We start from the raw sequence: 14,717 nt of genomic DNA on the forward strand, positions 1-14,717 counted from the left end.
GGTTCAGTGAGTTATTAGTGCTGTGTAGGGTTCAGTGAGTTATTAGTGCTGTGTAGGGTTCAGTGAGTTATTAGTGCTGTGTAGGGTTCAGTGAGTTATTAGTGCTGTGTAGGGTTCAGTGAGTTATTAGTGCTGTGTAGGGTTCAGTGAGAGTTGCAATGGTTCAAGTTTTGTTTTATTTGTCACATATAAGGTACATTACAGTGAAATGCTTGGTTCTGTATGAGCCTCCTGAGATTGTACTTCATACAGTACAAAAAAGAGTAAAAAGAATAAACGCCAAACACTATACAAAATATATAATATACAAAACTACAAGTACAAAATGCAAAAAATGGGGTAGAAATGTAGTGCACATCTTTTAGTAATAAATAGGGTGTAGTGTTAAGTGTTTAAAGTGTCTAAGTGAATGTTGTGTGACATTGGTCGCAATATTTAGTCTTTTTGCACACAATGCACATTAAGAGTAACTGCAACATGTATCAAGCCATGACCGCGCAGTAAAAGCCCTGCCTGCACTGATGCCCTGACTTCCCTCTGGTGATAAACTCACAAAATCAATGGACTCGAAACGAACAAACAAAAAAATGTAAGATATATCTAGGTTAGAACCTTTTCATCTTCCAGAAAGTGGTACTCTGCCTATTATTGATTATGTACTTAAAGTTTTAATTTCACTGTAATTTTATGCTCCATTAATTTCCTCGTTGATGCAAAGGAAAAAGACATGACTCCCCCCGCTGCTCACTGACCGAGCGCCAACTCAAGCGACAGGATGCTGACTGCAGTTCACTTAACGGCCACCGGTGTCATTAATGAGAGAGGCTTTCTGATCACTCCACATAGCACCTTTTAACCCTGACCTGCTCCAGTGGGGCTGTAAAATCAACTGACCCTGGCTACTCTGACCCCTCTGGTAAAATGGATATGTGTCTCAGGGGGGGCACATATCCCCCTGAGGGGATATTTAAAGTAGCACCAGTCTTCAGTGCTTCTGTCCCCGCGCTGTAGACGACTACACCCAGTGTTCAGTGCTTCTGTCCCCGCGCTGTAGACGACTACACCCAGTGTTCAGTGCTTCTGTCCCCGCGCTGTAGACGACTACACCCAGTGTTCAGTGCTTCTGTCCCCGCGCTGTAGACGTTCAGTGCTTCTGTCCCCACGCTGTAGACGCCCAGTGTTCAGTGCTTCTGTCCCCACGCTGTAGACGCCCAGTGTTCAGTGCTTCTGTCCCCGCGCTGTAGACGCCCAGTGTTCAGTGCTTCTGTCCCCGCGCTGTAGACCCCAGTGTTCAGTGCTTCTGTCCCCGCGCTGTAGACGACTACATCCAGTGTTCAGTGCTTCTGTCCCCGCGGTGTAGACGCCCAGTGTTCAGTGCTTCTGTCCCCGCGCTGCAGACGCCCAGTGTTCAGTGCTTCTGTCCCCGCGCTGTAGACGCCCAGTGTTCAGTGCTTCTGTCCCCGCGCTGCAGACGCCCAGTGTTCAGTGCTTCTGTCCCCACGCTGCAGACGCTCAGTGTTCAGTGCTTCTGTCCCCGCGCTGCAGACGCCCAGTGTTCAGTGCTTCTGTCCCCGCGCTGCAGACGCCCAGTGTTCAGTGCTTCTGTCCCCGCGCTGCAGACGCCCAGTGTTCAGTGCTTCTGTCCCCGCGCTGTAGACGCCCAGTGTTCAGTGCTTCTGTCCCCGCGCTGCAGACGCCCAGTGTTCAGTGCTTCTGTCCCCACGCTGTAGACGCCCAGTGTTCAGTGCTTCTGTCCCCGCGCTGTAGACGCCCAGTGTTCAGTGCACCCGGGGTCTAGAAGGAGAATATGACTCAGAATATGTAAATCATGGAGCCGCAGATACGTGGTGGCACAAAAGAAAATTCATAATTGAAGTTTTCATCACAATCGCAAAGAGCGGGAGTGATTGTATTCAAATGTTATTCACTCAGGCTAATATCACAATTATGAGGAGAGGGTCTCGAGAGCCTTGGCTTGATTAGCTGGCAGCATAATTTCATCGCATCGCTCTCTTTATCTCTCTCTCTTTATTTATATATATATATATATCTTCTCTCTTCTCTCACACAGATCCGAGCTCCCACTATGTGATCACACTGAAGGCCTTCAACAATGTTGGTGAGGGAATCCCTGTGTACGAGAGCGCCATCACCAGGCCACAGTCAGGTAGGACCAATGCCCACACTCGTACACATAACATGTATTTACAACATGTGAGCGATGTATGTTACATTCTAATACTATGGCGTGATCTCTACACTATTGACGCTGTTTGAAATATAATATTGTTACGCCAACTCTAAAATGCTGTAGTTTCTCTCATCCAAACACTGAGGAAATGGTCTGGGCTATACTGTATTCTGTGCCTATGCCAGGGACTTCAACCTTAATAATCATGCTCTTAAGCTCCCACACAGCAGGAATCTTGAGGCTCACTGCTCTTGGAAAACATATTTCTATAACCACTCTCGCCAAGAAAAGCTCCACCGATGTTAATATTTGCCTTGTTGTGCCTGACATCATTAGGACTTGAAATAACGGAGCAGATAATTTGGCGCTTTGTGGCTCCCGTGTCACTTCAGTCTTTCTTAATCTGATGTTCAAATCCCCAAAATTCTGTCTTCTATTATCAGGGGGCTGTGATATTAGAATAAAGTCAATAATATTCTTTCTTTTTGTACGGAGCGGTATGAGATATCTTGTAACCAGATTTAGCCAGAAATATTCCTCAGACAAAGGTTAGACCCTCTACACCCTGTGATGCAATTATCCTTCTGTTGTCACAGAGATCTGTTTTCTTTAGAAATGACTTTGTTCCTTCAACCAAAATAATGGAAAAATCAGTTTGGCTGCCAGCCATCCCATCCATAGCGCTCTACACTAGGGATCACTGCCGTGTTGACAATTAGTGGTGGGAACACAAGTCACACAATCCAGTGTGCGTGGCAATTGATCGTTAAAGTAGAGCACAAAAACTCTTGCCAGTTAAGAGTTTAGTCTAAGTTCACACAAAGTTTGTGTGATTTCCTGTCAGAAGACAACTTCTCCACCCACCCACCCACCCGTCGGCACCCTAGGTGGTCACAGAATGTGGGCTGTACACCATGTCACCTGAAGCCAACCCCCTTGTCTCCCTTCCTATCCTTGATCACTTGTCCCACATGCACTTCTGTGCTGGGAGGTGGGGTGAGGTGGGGTGGGGGTGGAGTATCATCAGCATGCCACCGGGGCAAGCAGTCTGAACACAGACACACACACACACACACACACACACACACACACACACACACACACACACACACACACACACACACACACACACACACACACACACAAAAAAGAAGTCAGTCATACTGTATACAAAGATAACAGCATATTAGCACTGGCGTTCATACTTTTAAGATAACAGCATATTTGCGGCTGGGTGGCGCAGCGGACATTGCGCTCGTCACCAATGCAAGAGACACCGGGTTCGACTCCGGCTGTTGGCGTTGCCTCCGGCTTGGGCCAGCCGTCAAACTAACTCAATTGGCAGAGTTAGCGGGTGGAAGTCGATGGGTGGTAATCTGGACATTGTGGACAGCGACTCCTACAGGTCGGTTGGGGACGCCTGCACAGCAGAGGCAGGAAATGGCGGGGGTAGTGTGAGCCTCCCACACGTTACACCTCGCCAATGAGAGTCCGCGCTGGCAGGTGAAAAGATGTGACAGGCTGCCTCCTCGTGTATCGGAGGGGACACGTGATGCAAGGCTTCTATCCTCCCTACAACAGGCCAGTGGGGGGCATATGCGAGCAACATTCAAGACAGGGGAGGGGAGAATTGGCACAGTGGAATTGGGATGGGAGAAAAAATAGAAGTATAAAGAAAGCAGAAAAAAATAGAAAAAGTGGATAAAAAAAAAGATAACAGCATATTTATATTAGCACCGGCTTACATACTTTTAACATAACAGCAATTAGCACTGGTGTTCATACTTTTAAGATAACAGCATATTAGCACCGGCGTACATACTGTTAGATTTGGATCAATCAGCCAGTATCACCTCTCCATCTGTTGGCCTGTGTTATCACCTCTTCATCCGTTGACTCTGCGTTGTGTTTTATCTCTCCGACGTCTCCTCATACTGGCTGTACAATCTGTCATCCCCCTTTAATGCAATCCGTAACCATAATAATTTACCACCTTCATGAGAATTCGACACTTGACAGCGTAATACCTTTCTTGAAAAACGTTGTTTATTACATAAACAAAAGCCTCAGATCAGATGTTATCAGATTGTATTGTCCTTGAAAAGTTTTTGGAAGAAAACTGAATTCATTATTCTAATCGTCTCTTCTGCTGTTCAGTCCAATGGTGGCTAAGGCCTTGTCGTTAGCCAAAACCCTTCTCCCGTTAGCCGAAGCTAATGATGATGTGTCGTCTCCCCTCCCTCACCGCCGAGGATGAGAGAGAGATGGACGTCTCTGATCCACGTCCGCTCGCGTCAGCTTCGTGTCTCGATCTAACTCATACGCGGAAGAACACTCTCATTATAATAATCATCATTAATGACAGGCCCCGCCCCTCTTCTGGTTGTCATGTGACGCGCTGTCATGGCAACTGCTTTCAACCTTTAACACCCATTAAAAACGTCTGTTTCATTAATGTCAAACTCACTCTGACCATTCTGCCTGCTGCTGTTTCTTATCAGTTGTTATGTGCCGATGGCGACCTCGGCATGCCCTGAGCTCTATCTCAGTCTGCTGCTAAATACAGTGATTCTCTCTCACCACCTCCACCACCATGCCCATCCACCATGCTGTCATCTCCCCCCAATATATACATTACATACATTGAAAAACACAGATTTCCTTTTAACATAACAGCAATTAGCACTGGCGTACATACTTTTAAGATAACAGCATATTAGCAACGGCGTACATACTTTTAACATAACATATTAGCACCAGAATACATACTTTTTCTTAGAAGGAGCACGCTCTTCCTCACACACTCTCGCAGACACCACTAGCAGCACAGCTCACACAAGCAGCCCCCCTGCTGTGGCTTTTTGGCAACCCTCTGTGAGATCCTAACATTGCCTCTCGAGGCAACCAGCGCCCACAGCAGTCGTCTGCTGCTCAGTCCTCGGGGGAGCCTCTCCTTCCCGCTAGTTTGTTCAATGAGCTGACCTACATCGTGCTTTTACTGTTTAAAAAAAAACTTGGGAAACTTTAGTTAAGAGACTGCTAGTTTGACTATTAGCATCATGAACGAATGACTGGGTGATGAGTGACCACATCCATTAAGGCACTAGGCGGTGTTTAGTTGCACGTTGGGGGTGTCGAGTTACAAGCTAGTGAGCTCCACTAAAAACGCAAGAGACTGCATGCTCCCAATTTGGTTCGAAGAAAGGCAGTTTTATTGCACTCCAAAACCTCAGTGTACCCCCCTCCCCATCACATGAATGCTTGGATCCTTTCCATACCACAACACACACACACACACACAGAGTCCAGGCAATATAATGAGGGCTGCGCTACACAATGACTTGTCTAATGGAGCGAGCCAGAGACAGCAGTATTTTAGGAGGTGGGCCCTGTGGCCGACTGACCGGAGTTTTTTTCCGATATATATATATATATAAAAAATTGTCATCACCACCCAACCTGGAGTCTCGGCACGGCAAACAGGGATTGGAGAGGAAGGGAGCCAGCTCCAAGTAGCCATCTTGAAGCATTTTACTCTTCAACATGGCGGCAACATTGTGAGCCAGGGAGCCGCTTGTTTCAGTCACTTTCACACACTGACTGCCCTTAACAAGGCTGTGAGGAGCAGGCACCTTGCACACAGTCAAACACACATATGACCGTGAGCGCACACACACACACACACACACAGGTCGTTAAGTAACAGGTTCTCATTACATATCTACATACCCCTCATATCCAGGTGCTGGGTTGTTATGTCAGGGGGAATACCGCTGAAACGCAGCATTCAAGTGTTATTCCTCATTCAAGTGTTATTCCTCATTCAGGTGTTATTCCTCATTCAGGTGTTATTCCCCATTCAAGTGTTATTCCTCATTCAGGTGTTATTCCTCATTCAGGTGTTATTCCTCATTCAAGTGTTATTCCTCATTCAAGTGTTATTCCTCATTCAGGTGTTATTCCTCATTCAGGTGTTATTCCTCATTCAAGTGTTATTCCTTGTTTGGGTGTTATTCCTTGTTTGGGTGTTATTCCTTATTTGGGTGTTATTCCTCATTCAGGTGTTATTCTTAATTCGGGTGTTATTCCTCATTTTGGCTGTTATTCCTCATTTTGGGTGTTATTCCTCATTTGGGGTGTTATTCCTCATTTTGTGTTTAACTATGGACAAAAATAACGGGAGAGGTAAAGACCGTAGTATATAGCCTTTCACAACAAGCGGTGACATTTTGAAATGTGCCTTTAGTTTCAACCATAAGGCTTTGAGAGTCAAAAAACACGTAACAATAACCACACATGTCCCTGACCCTCCCCTGACCTCTGCCTACGTGCCGTGAGTCTTATTGACTTCATGTTCTCTCCTCCATGCTCCTCCAGGACAAGTTTGCCTTGTTATCGTTACTCAGCCAGCGAATGCAAACTGTCCTTTTATCTGTCATCATTTGGTTATGTGCATGCATTCTTGCTAGATGTGTTACTGTGTTGTCTCGATGAGAAAGGCAATGCACACAGTGTTGTGGGACATCTCCTTACATTGCTCTCCTGCTAGACCTAGTGTTTCCTTTTGAATGGAAGACCTTTTCCTCTGTCAGTAGTAGTGCCACAGTAGCTACTGATGAAAGACCATGAAATGTAGCTAAAGAATACCCTCTGTATAGAAAGTCTGTAGTTGTGCTTGATGTAGAATTAGTCTGTTTATCTAATAAAATCTTCTCTCTCTTTCTCTTCATCCTTCTCAATCCCATCCTTGCTGCACTCTGGATCTCTTCCTCCTCTTCCTCCTCGTTCCCCTCCTGTTGTCGTCCTCCTTCATTTTAACTCATTAACTTTTCTCTTATTTTATTTGTCCCTCCCTGCATCTCGTTCTTGGTTCGTTTGACCCTCTTCCTTCCCACCACTGTCCAACCCGCCACACCGTGTTTTAATTTTGGCCATTTTAATGTGTGTGCGTGCGTGCGCGGCTGGGTTAACTGCTGGCTACGCAGACTCCTCAGACCCCGATGTTGATCTGTACGAACTCTCCCATGCTCCGTACACCCCAGTACCAGACCCTACCCCCATGCTGCCGCCCGTGGGCGTGCAGTCCTCTGTGCTGAGCCACGACACCATCAAGGTGACCTGGGCCGACAACTCCCTGCCCAAGAACCAAAAGATCACCGATGCCCGCTACTACACGGTCCGCTGGAAGACCAACATCCCTGCTAACACCAAGATGAAGGTGAGTGTGGTTGAAGCTTACCGGCTCGTTTTGGTTTTGATTCAGTCCATTTAACGCTAGGGTTGTCAGACCTTATCTGTAATGAAATGGCTAATGGAGAATGAATGCTCTGGTGAAATTAGTAGGACTTTACATTTTTTACATGAAAAAGAAAAGTTCAAGTAATAAATGTTTCAAGTAATAACTGATACATTTCATGAATTAAATAATATCATATGTATACAGACAATAGTACTAATATAGATATATTAGGGGAGAGAGAAGGAGGAAAGGGGGGGGGGGGATAATAATAATCAGACTTTAAAATTAGCCTTCATGCAATTCAGTTGGTGCTTGATGGCTTCAGTTCAATGCAGTACAGCGGACATGTATTCAGCTGTGTCAGCTGACCATACAACAAACATACTGTAGATACAGAGAGTTGTAATCATCACCTACAGTATAGTAGTGCAAAATCTATTTAACAAATGTATCTAGAGATGGTGAGATAATGATGTATAGGCAGTGGTGCAATGTCACAAACACTAAAATTAGAGCATAGAGAGGCACAGAGGATGAACAGTGGTGTTACAAACGCTGCTATTCAATCAAACCTGTATTTACAGGAAATCATTAAGGGTGACAGTGAGAAAATCAAGTATATTAAATGGGTAAAAAAACAATAATGGAAAATAATAGCAGTTTCCAATCTCCTTGAACTATAGAGACACACAGAGGAGGCACAGTGATGTAATGTAACAAACAGTAGAGTATAGAGTGACACATACTGTAGGACTAAGCCCTACATTAAACTGTTGAGTTTAATTCTGGTTTTAGTGTCCAACCTCATAGCTCAAGTAAGATCATTACTTCTCTTCAAATACTGGACAGTGGGTGTGTCTAAACATAATGTGTGCGTAGTGCGTACAGAGGCCAGATAAAGGCCTGCGTTGACTTGATAAATTATTTAACAAGGACAAGACAAACTGAGAGCTGGGATAAGGGGGGGGGGTGGAGACCTGACCTAAATACACCCAATTCACAACACACACACACGCACACGCACACACACAGTGATTCAGCAGTCGACCCTTTTACTGGATGTTGTCACCCAGGTGTAATTCAGTGGAATTGGACTTGTCGCTTAGGTTTCAAACAATCTATCTGCTTCATTAGATTGCATACAATATATATATATATAATATATATATATATATATATATATATATATATATCTGCTTCATTAGATTACATACATTATATATCTGCTTCATTATATTACATACAATATATATCTGCTTCATTAGATTATATACAATATAGATTTACTTCATTAGATTACATACATACATAGGAGTGACAGTGCACATGTAAGAGCAAGGGTAATGTTTAGTTTCTTTGTTTGTGCAGATCAGATTAGTATCACATAAACAATGCCAATTTTTTTTTAAAGGCAAACTTGCACAGATGAAGAAAAACTAATAAGAACTAATAAAACTGAAATAAAATGGTAAACGTTATGATGGGGAAACTATGGTAAAATGGTATGACACATTACAACGCATGCCTTAAAGACCAAACTAAATTAGAATGTGGTGGATGTGCCGCTGAACCACCTGGTGCCAGGTGGTTAGGTTTTCACAGAGTGATGTTTATCCGGATCTCCCAGTAAGCCCTTTTCATGGTGGCCATTTTGACATGTCATCGCAGCCTATACACTGGTGTAATTAATAACATTAATTATGGCCCTGTTCCATTTAGCGTAGATGTGTATTATGCATCTGTCTCACTGGAATGGCTGTGACACACCTACATGGAACGGGAACATAATTTGTATTGTTATTCATTTCGCCTCTGTTTACCCGGCGATGACATGAAAAAAATCACTGCTGTGAAAAGGGCCTAAGCTGTTACTAAGGTAGCTGCTATTTTCTCTAGGGTCGACGTAAAAACACAAAATATTTATTTAAATGTTTTATTTAACTTTTATTTACCCAGGCAAGCAAGTAAGAACACATTTGTATATACAAAAGCAGCCTGACGTATAATATAATATCCAGCAAACATCCGTACTAAATCGTATTCATCTGCCTGAACCCACCTAGTCCTTGCTCCAAACCCAGAAGAAAATGATTATAACATAATAAATATACTAATTGAAAATAGACCTTAAAGGAAAACTCCAACATTTTGGGAAATTAGCTTATTTAACATCTTCCCTGGAGTTAGACAAGAAGATACATACCTTTTTTGTCTCTGTGCGTGCATTTAGCTTTGGGAACAGTCGCTCCGTTAGCGTAGCTTAGCTTCATCACTGGAAGTGGGGGAGGACAGTAGCCTGACGTTCCCTACAGGTTTGTTGATATTCTCATTCCTTCAAAGGATCCGAACTGATTGAAGTTTATGGATACCATGACTTAAAATCCTCTTACCTTGACGATTAAAAGCCTCCCCAATTTAGAAAACAGTAATCCAATGGCTGGTATTGATAATATAATACTAACTGCTGCACGCTCGGAGCTAACCGGAGCTAACACAGAACAGGATGGTAAAGCAAATATAATGACTTCCTTTCTGGGGTTTTCAAAATAAAAGTGCAAAGTTTATAGCACCGGAAACTGTTTATTTTGTACATTATCTAACGTTAACACGAACCTAAACTAACTTTAGGTTAGTTGTAACGTTAGTTTAGGTTCGTGTTAACGTTAGATAATGTACAAAATAAACGTTTTCCGCTCATTGAATGGACTTCACACTTGGCGGGTGTATTGCTGAGGACCCAAGTGAGTGCAGTGTTGACTGTGAAGTTGATTGAATGAGCAGTCCTTGAGAAATCTGCAAACGGCAATACCGGGCAATAACGGCCCGTTCTGATCAGGCACGTCACGGCCACTGCACTAGTGGGAATTAAAGTGATGAAAAGGAGAGGGTCACACTCCTCTCCACTGGCTGTGACATTTATTAACACGCCAACCTTTCTGCTGCATCGCTTTGATCATGGCGTAAAAGCCAGATGAAATGTTAACACCCGCGATGAAAGCAATCTAGCAGAAACTGTGGTGCGTTCATAAATGTCATAGCAAGTGGAGAAGAATGACCAAAAAAAAATCAACGTATGAAGTTAACATCACTGTCAAGATTTTAAGCGTGACCTTTTCAGCAAAACCATTATACATACTGAGGACTCGAGAAAATCTCTTTTTTGTAATTAATACAACTTAAATGGGTGTTTGTGAGCAAGACCCTGAACCCCTACTGCTCCCGATGAGCAGGTTGGGGCCTTGCATGGTCCTTTGGGTGACCGCTCTGTAGAACTGCAGGCCATTTACCATTTAAGGTGTTAAAATGGAGCCAACCAAGCTGCCCTTCTGAACCTTCTTTCTATTGGAACTATGTATTAAAATTAGTGCTGTCCGGGCGGCTAGGTGGTGTAGTGGGCAAGGCGCTCGCCATCAACGCTGGAGACGCTGGGTTCGAATCCAGCTCTCGGCGTTGCTATCAGCTTGGCTGGTCGTTCATACTAACACAATTGGCAGTGTTAGGGGTGGGAAAGCTGATGGGTGGGTCCTGGGCGTTGTGGACAGCGACCCCTACAGTTCGGTCGGGGCGCCTGCACAGCGAGGGTAGGATCTGGAGGGAGGTAGTGTGACCTTCCACACGTTACACTCTCCCGGTGAGAATCTGCGCTGCCAGGCTGGCTGCCGGCTGGCTGCACATGCGTCGGAGGAAAGCATGTGACAGTCTCCGGCCTCCCGGACCAATAGTAGGGGGGAGTGCGCAACAACCAGGAAGGGGGTTGGGAATTGGCATAACAACTAACAGGTCGAGAAAAAAAATCGGAAAAAGGAGGGGGGCAAAAGATAATATAGTAAAATTAGTGCTGTCAATCGATTCAAATATTTAATCTGATTAATCGCATGATTGTCCATAGTTAACTCACGATTAATCGCAAATTAATCGATTTAAATTTTAAAAATTTTTGTATCTACCTTAAATGGATATTTTTTTCAAGTTTTATTACTCTTATCAACATGAGAGTCAACAAATGCTTGTTTTATGCAGGCATTTAACACAAAAGGATGACCCTCATGTATTTTGACTCATGCAAATTAGCATCAAATTTAAAACAGAGTGATGCACAAAATAACTTAAAAGAAAATAATAATTTAAAACAATGAATAAAGTGTGCATGAAATAATAGGGGAAAGAAAACGTTAGGAACTTGATACATTCACCCACACAATGGCTGAGGACTCACACCCCCCCCCCTCTCTCTCACACACACACTCTCCCAGCTCTCTTTCTCTCTTGACCCTTCCTCATCTATCTCACCCCCCCCCCCCTCTCTCTCTATCTCTCACACACACACACACACACACACACACACACACACACACACACACACACACACACACACGCACTTTGAGTCAGAAACAAACATAGTATCAATGAGTATCAATAATACACCTGAGTGAAGTCTAGTAAAAAAAAATAAACGTTTCTTTCTAAAACGTGAATCGTGCGTTAAAAAAATGGTGGCGTTAACAGAATTGTGCGTTAACGTGTTAATGACACGTTAACTTTGACAGCCTGCGTTAACTTTGACAGCCTTAATTAAAATAACTGTTTGATACCAACACAGCAATGGACAAAAGACATCCCAAACCTGGCTTGTAGATTTGGTTCCATATACTGTACCTCTCACCATCCAGCCCTCTTCCCTGGCAGCGCACAGAGCCACGCAAGCGTGTACATTATTTAAGAGACTGCAGCTCTCAGCCGGCTTCTTCTAAGAGGACAGAATGTTTCGGTTTCCCTCTCCCACTGCCCTCTGCTTGACACCCCTGACTGAGAGCCGCACGCAACGTTATAGTTAGAATCAAAGACTGACTAACCCTTCCAGCTGCGACTGTGACCTCACTGGCCCTCGTCGCAAGCTAAAGCTTTTCCCGCTTTCATATCTCCCCCACAATTCAGGCTGGAAGGGAATAGGATTTGGAAATAGGATTTAAAATAACGCCACATTTTAAGCCTGTAAAGCTAATTTGGGGTTTGATATTATACACATGAAAAGGACAGCGTTACTGGTTTTAAAGTGTTATATAAATGTGTTTATGCCAGCTGTATATTTGGGATTAGCCGTGGGACTTATATCTGACATTAACACTGTGTGTGTCTTTGTGCCGCAAAGCTTTTTACAGCAAAGGCATGTTGAGCAGCACGTCTTTCCTCTAAAATGTCCGGATTCCACCCAGTGGTTCGTGTGTGTGTGTGTGTGTCCGTGTGTGTGTGTGTGTGTGTGTGTGTGTGTCCGTGTGTGTGTCCGTCCTCGTGTTTTTATGTGTTCTATGTATCCATCCCCCAGACGGCCAACACGACCAGCCTGAGCTACATGGTGACGGGTCTGAAGCCAAACACTTTGTACGAGTTCTCCGTCATGGTGACCAAGGGCCGCCGTACCAGTACCTGGAGCATGACCGCCCAGGGCACCACCTTCGAGACCAGTAGGAACACTAACTATCACACACACACACACACACACACACACACACACACACACACACACACACACACACACCATATACCACACAATTACCTGGAGCATGACCGCCCAGGGCACCACCTTCGAGACCAGTAGGAACACTAACTACTACACACACATTTGAATACTTTATTTGGTTCCACAAATTATATTACATAAACAGGGAATCAAATGTATCGGGGCCAAACAGCACTGAACACTTAAGGGTACACATAACACCTCCTTCTCCACGTGGCTAAGCTGCCAATAATAGCTGAGACAGAGCAATATTTGGCAATTTGTTTGGCTTTTCTTTTAGACATTGCAGCAATTCTCAGACCGGTCATGGTGCATTTATTTTTTATTTTTTATTTTTTTTTTATCCACTTTTTCTCCTCTTTCAATTTTTCTACCATCCCAATTTTGCCGTGCCAATTCTCCCCTCCCCTGTCTTGAATGTTGCTCGCATATGCCCCCCACTGGCCGGTTGTAGGGAGGATAGAAGCCCATCACATGTCCCCTCCGATACATGTGTAGGCAGCCAGTCGCATCTTTTCACCTGCCAGCGCGGACTCTCATGTGGCGAGGAGTAACGTGTAGGCGGCTCACACTGCCCCCGCCATTTTCCTGTCTCTGCTGTGCAGGCGCCCCAACCGACCTGTAGGAGTCGCTGTTTACAACGTCCAGATTACCACCCATCAACTTCCACCCGCTAACTCTGCCAATTGAGTTAGTATGACGGCCGGCCCAAGCCGGAGGCAACGCCGACAGCCGGATTCGATACCGGTGTCTCGTGTGTTGGTGACAAGCGCCACCCAGCCGCCGTCATGGTGCATTTGTATACATGGCCAAGACTTCCGAATACAAGTACACTATATCTACACCTATACCCAAGGTCGGCCATCACACTGAGCAGTGGTTGGTATTTGATATACTTGTCCCGGAAGGCCTGGTCCTCCATGTACAGATCAAAGTTACAGCCTACTTCTATGACCATCACCTCCCTGTGGCCGGTGTCAACAAAAACAACATCCGGTGTATTTGGTATGTTAGCAAAGACATCGTTGGTAAGGCCAACCCACTCTGGTTGCACTCTAGCATGTTTGTACATTGCTGCACTAGATGGTGATATGTTCTGTACCACATCAGACACAATGTCCACAATACGGTCATGACGAGCGATGTACAGGTGTTTGTATGCATTACATCCATTTGTTATGTGTGCAATGGATTCTAGGTGTTGTGAATCCTGATGCTTTAAACAGAATGGACTGTGAGTTTGAGGATACCAAGTGGACAGATTGTATTTAGTGGGTAATACCTGCAGTCTTGCTTTGATGGTAAATTTAAAAACATCCTCACCAACAGTGGCATTCTTAAACACTGAGTGTGAGACTGAGTGGTCAGCAAACTCCAAACAAGCTAGCTTTCCCTGTAATCTGAGTTCACACCAGTGCTGCCTGATCTCAGACTGCTTCATGCTAAGCAGAACCCTCCTTGCAGAGTCTCTGTGCAGTTCAACAGTCTCTTCCTGTGGTGTTGTGATGTTGGCCTTCACAACCACACAGGGGTCTGTGATAAGTTCATCAGAGACAGGGACTTCAGTCTGTGTGTTGGGTCTTGTCCATTTCAGCTGAACTCCAGTCTAGTTGCAGAGGTCATTGAGATCTGGCCAGTCAGACAAGACCCCGAAGCCCTTGGCCCGAGAGTCCAGTTTCACACACACACACACACACACACACACACACACACACACACACACACACCACACACCACACACCTCACACCACACACCACACACCACACAC

General features: G+C 44.7%; 1 protein-coding gene across 1 annotated transcript in view; it reads left to right on the plus strand.

The window, feature by feature from the left end:
- Positions 1–14,717, plus strand: part of neo1a (neogenin 1a) — a 360,480-nt gene that overhangs the window by 298,769 nt on the left and 46,994 nt on the right. Inside the window, 4 exon segments of the mRNA XM_084337101.1 lie at positions 2,072–2,167; positions 7,234–7,409; positions 12,754–12,844; positions 12,847–12,850. Of these exon segments, the coding sequence (XP_084193227.1) occupies positions 2,072–2,167; positions 7,234–7,409; positions 12,754–12,844; positions 12,847–12,850 (367 nt within the window).

Source organism: Notolepis coatsorum (genome assembly GCF_963971535.1).
Source record: "Notolepis coatsorum genome assembly, chromosome: 20".
Taxonomy (NCBI): domain Eukaryota; kingdom Metazoa; phylum Chordata; class Actinopteri; order Aulopiformes; family Paralepididae; genus Notolepis; species Notolepis coatsorum.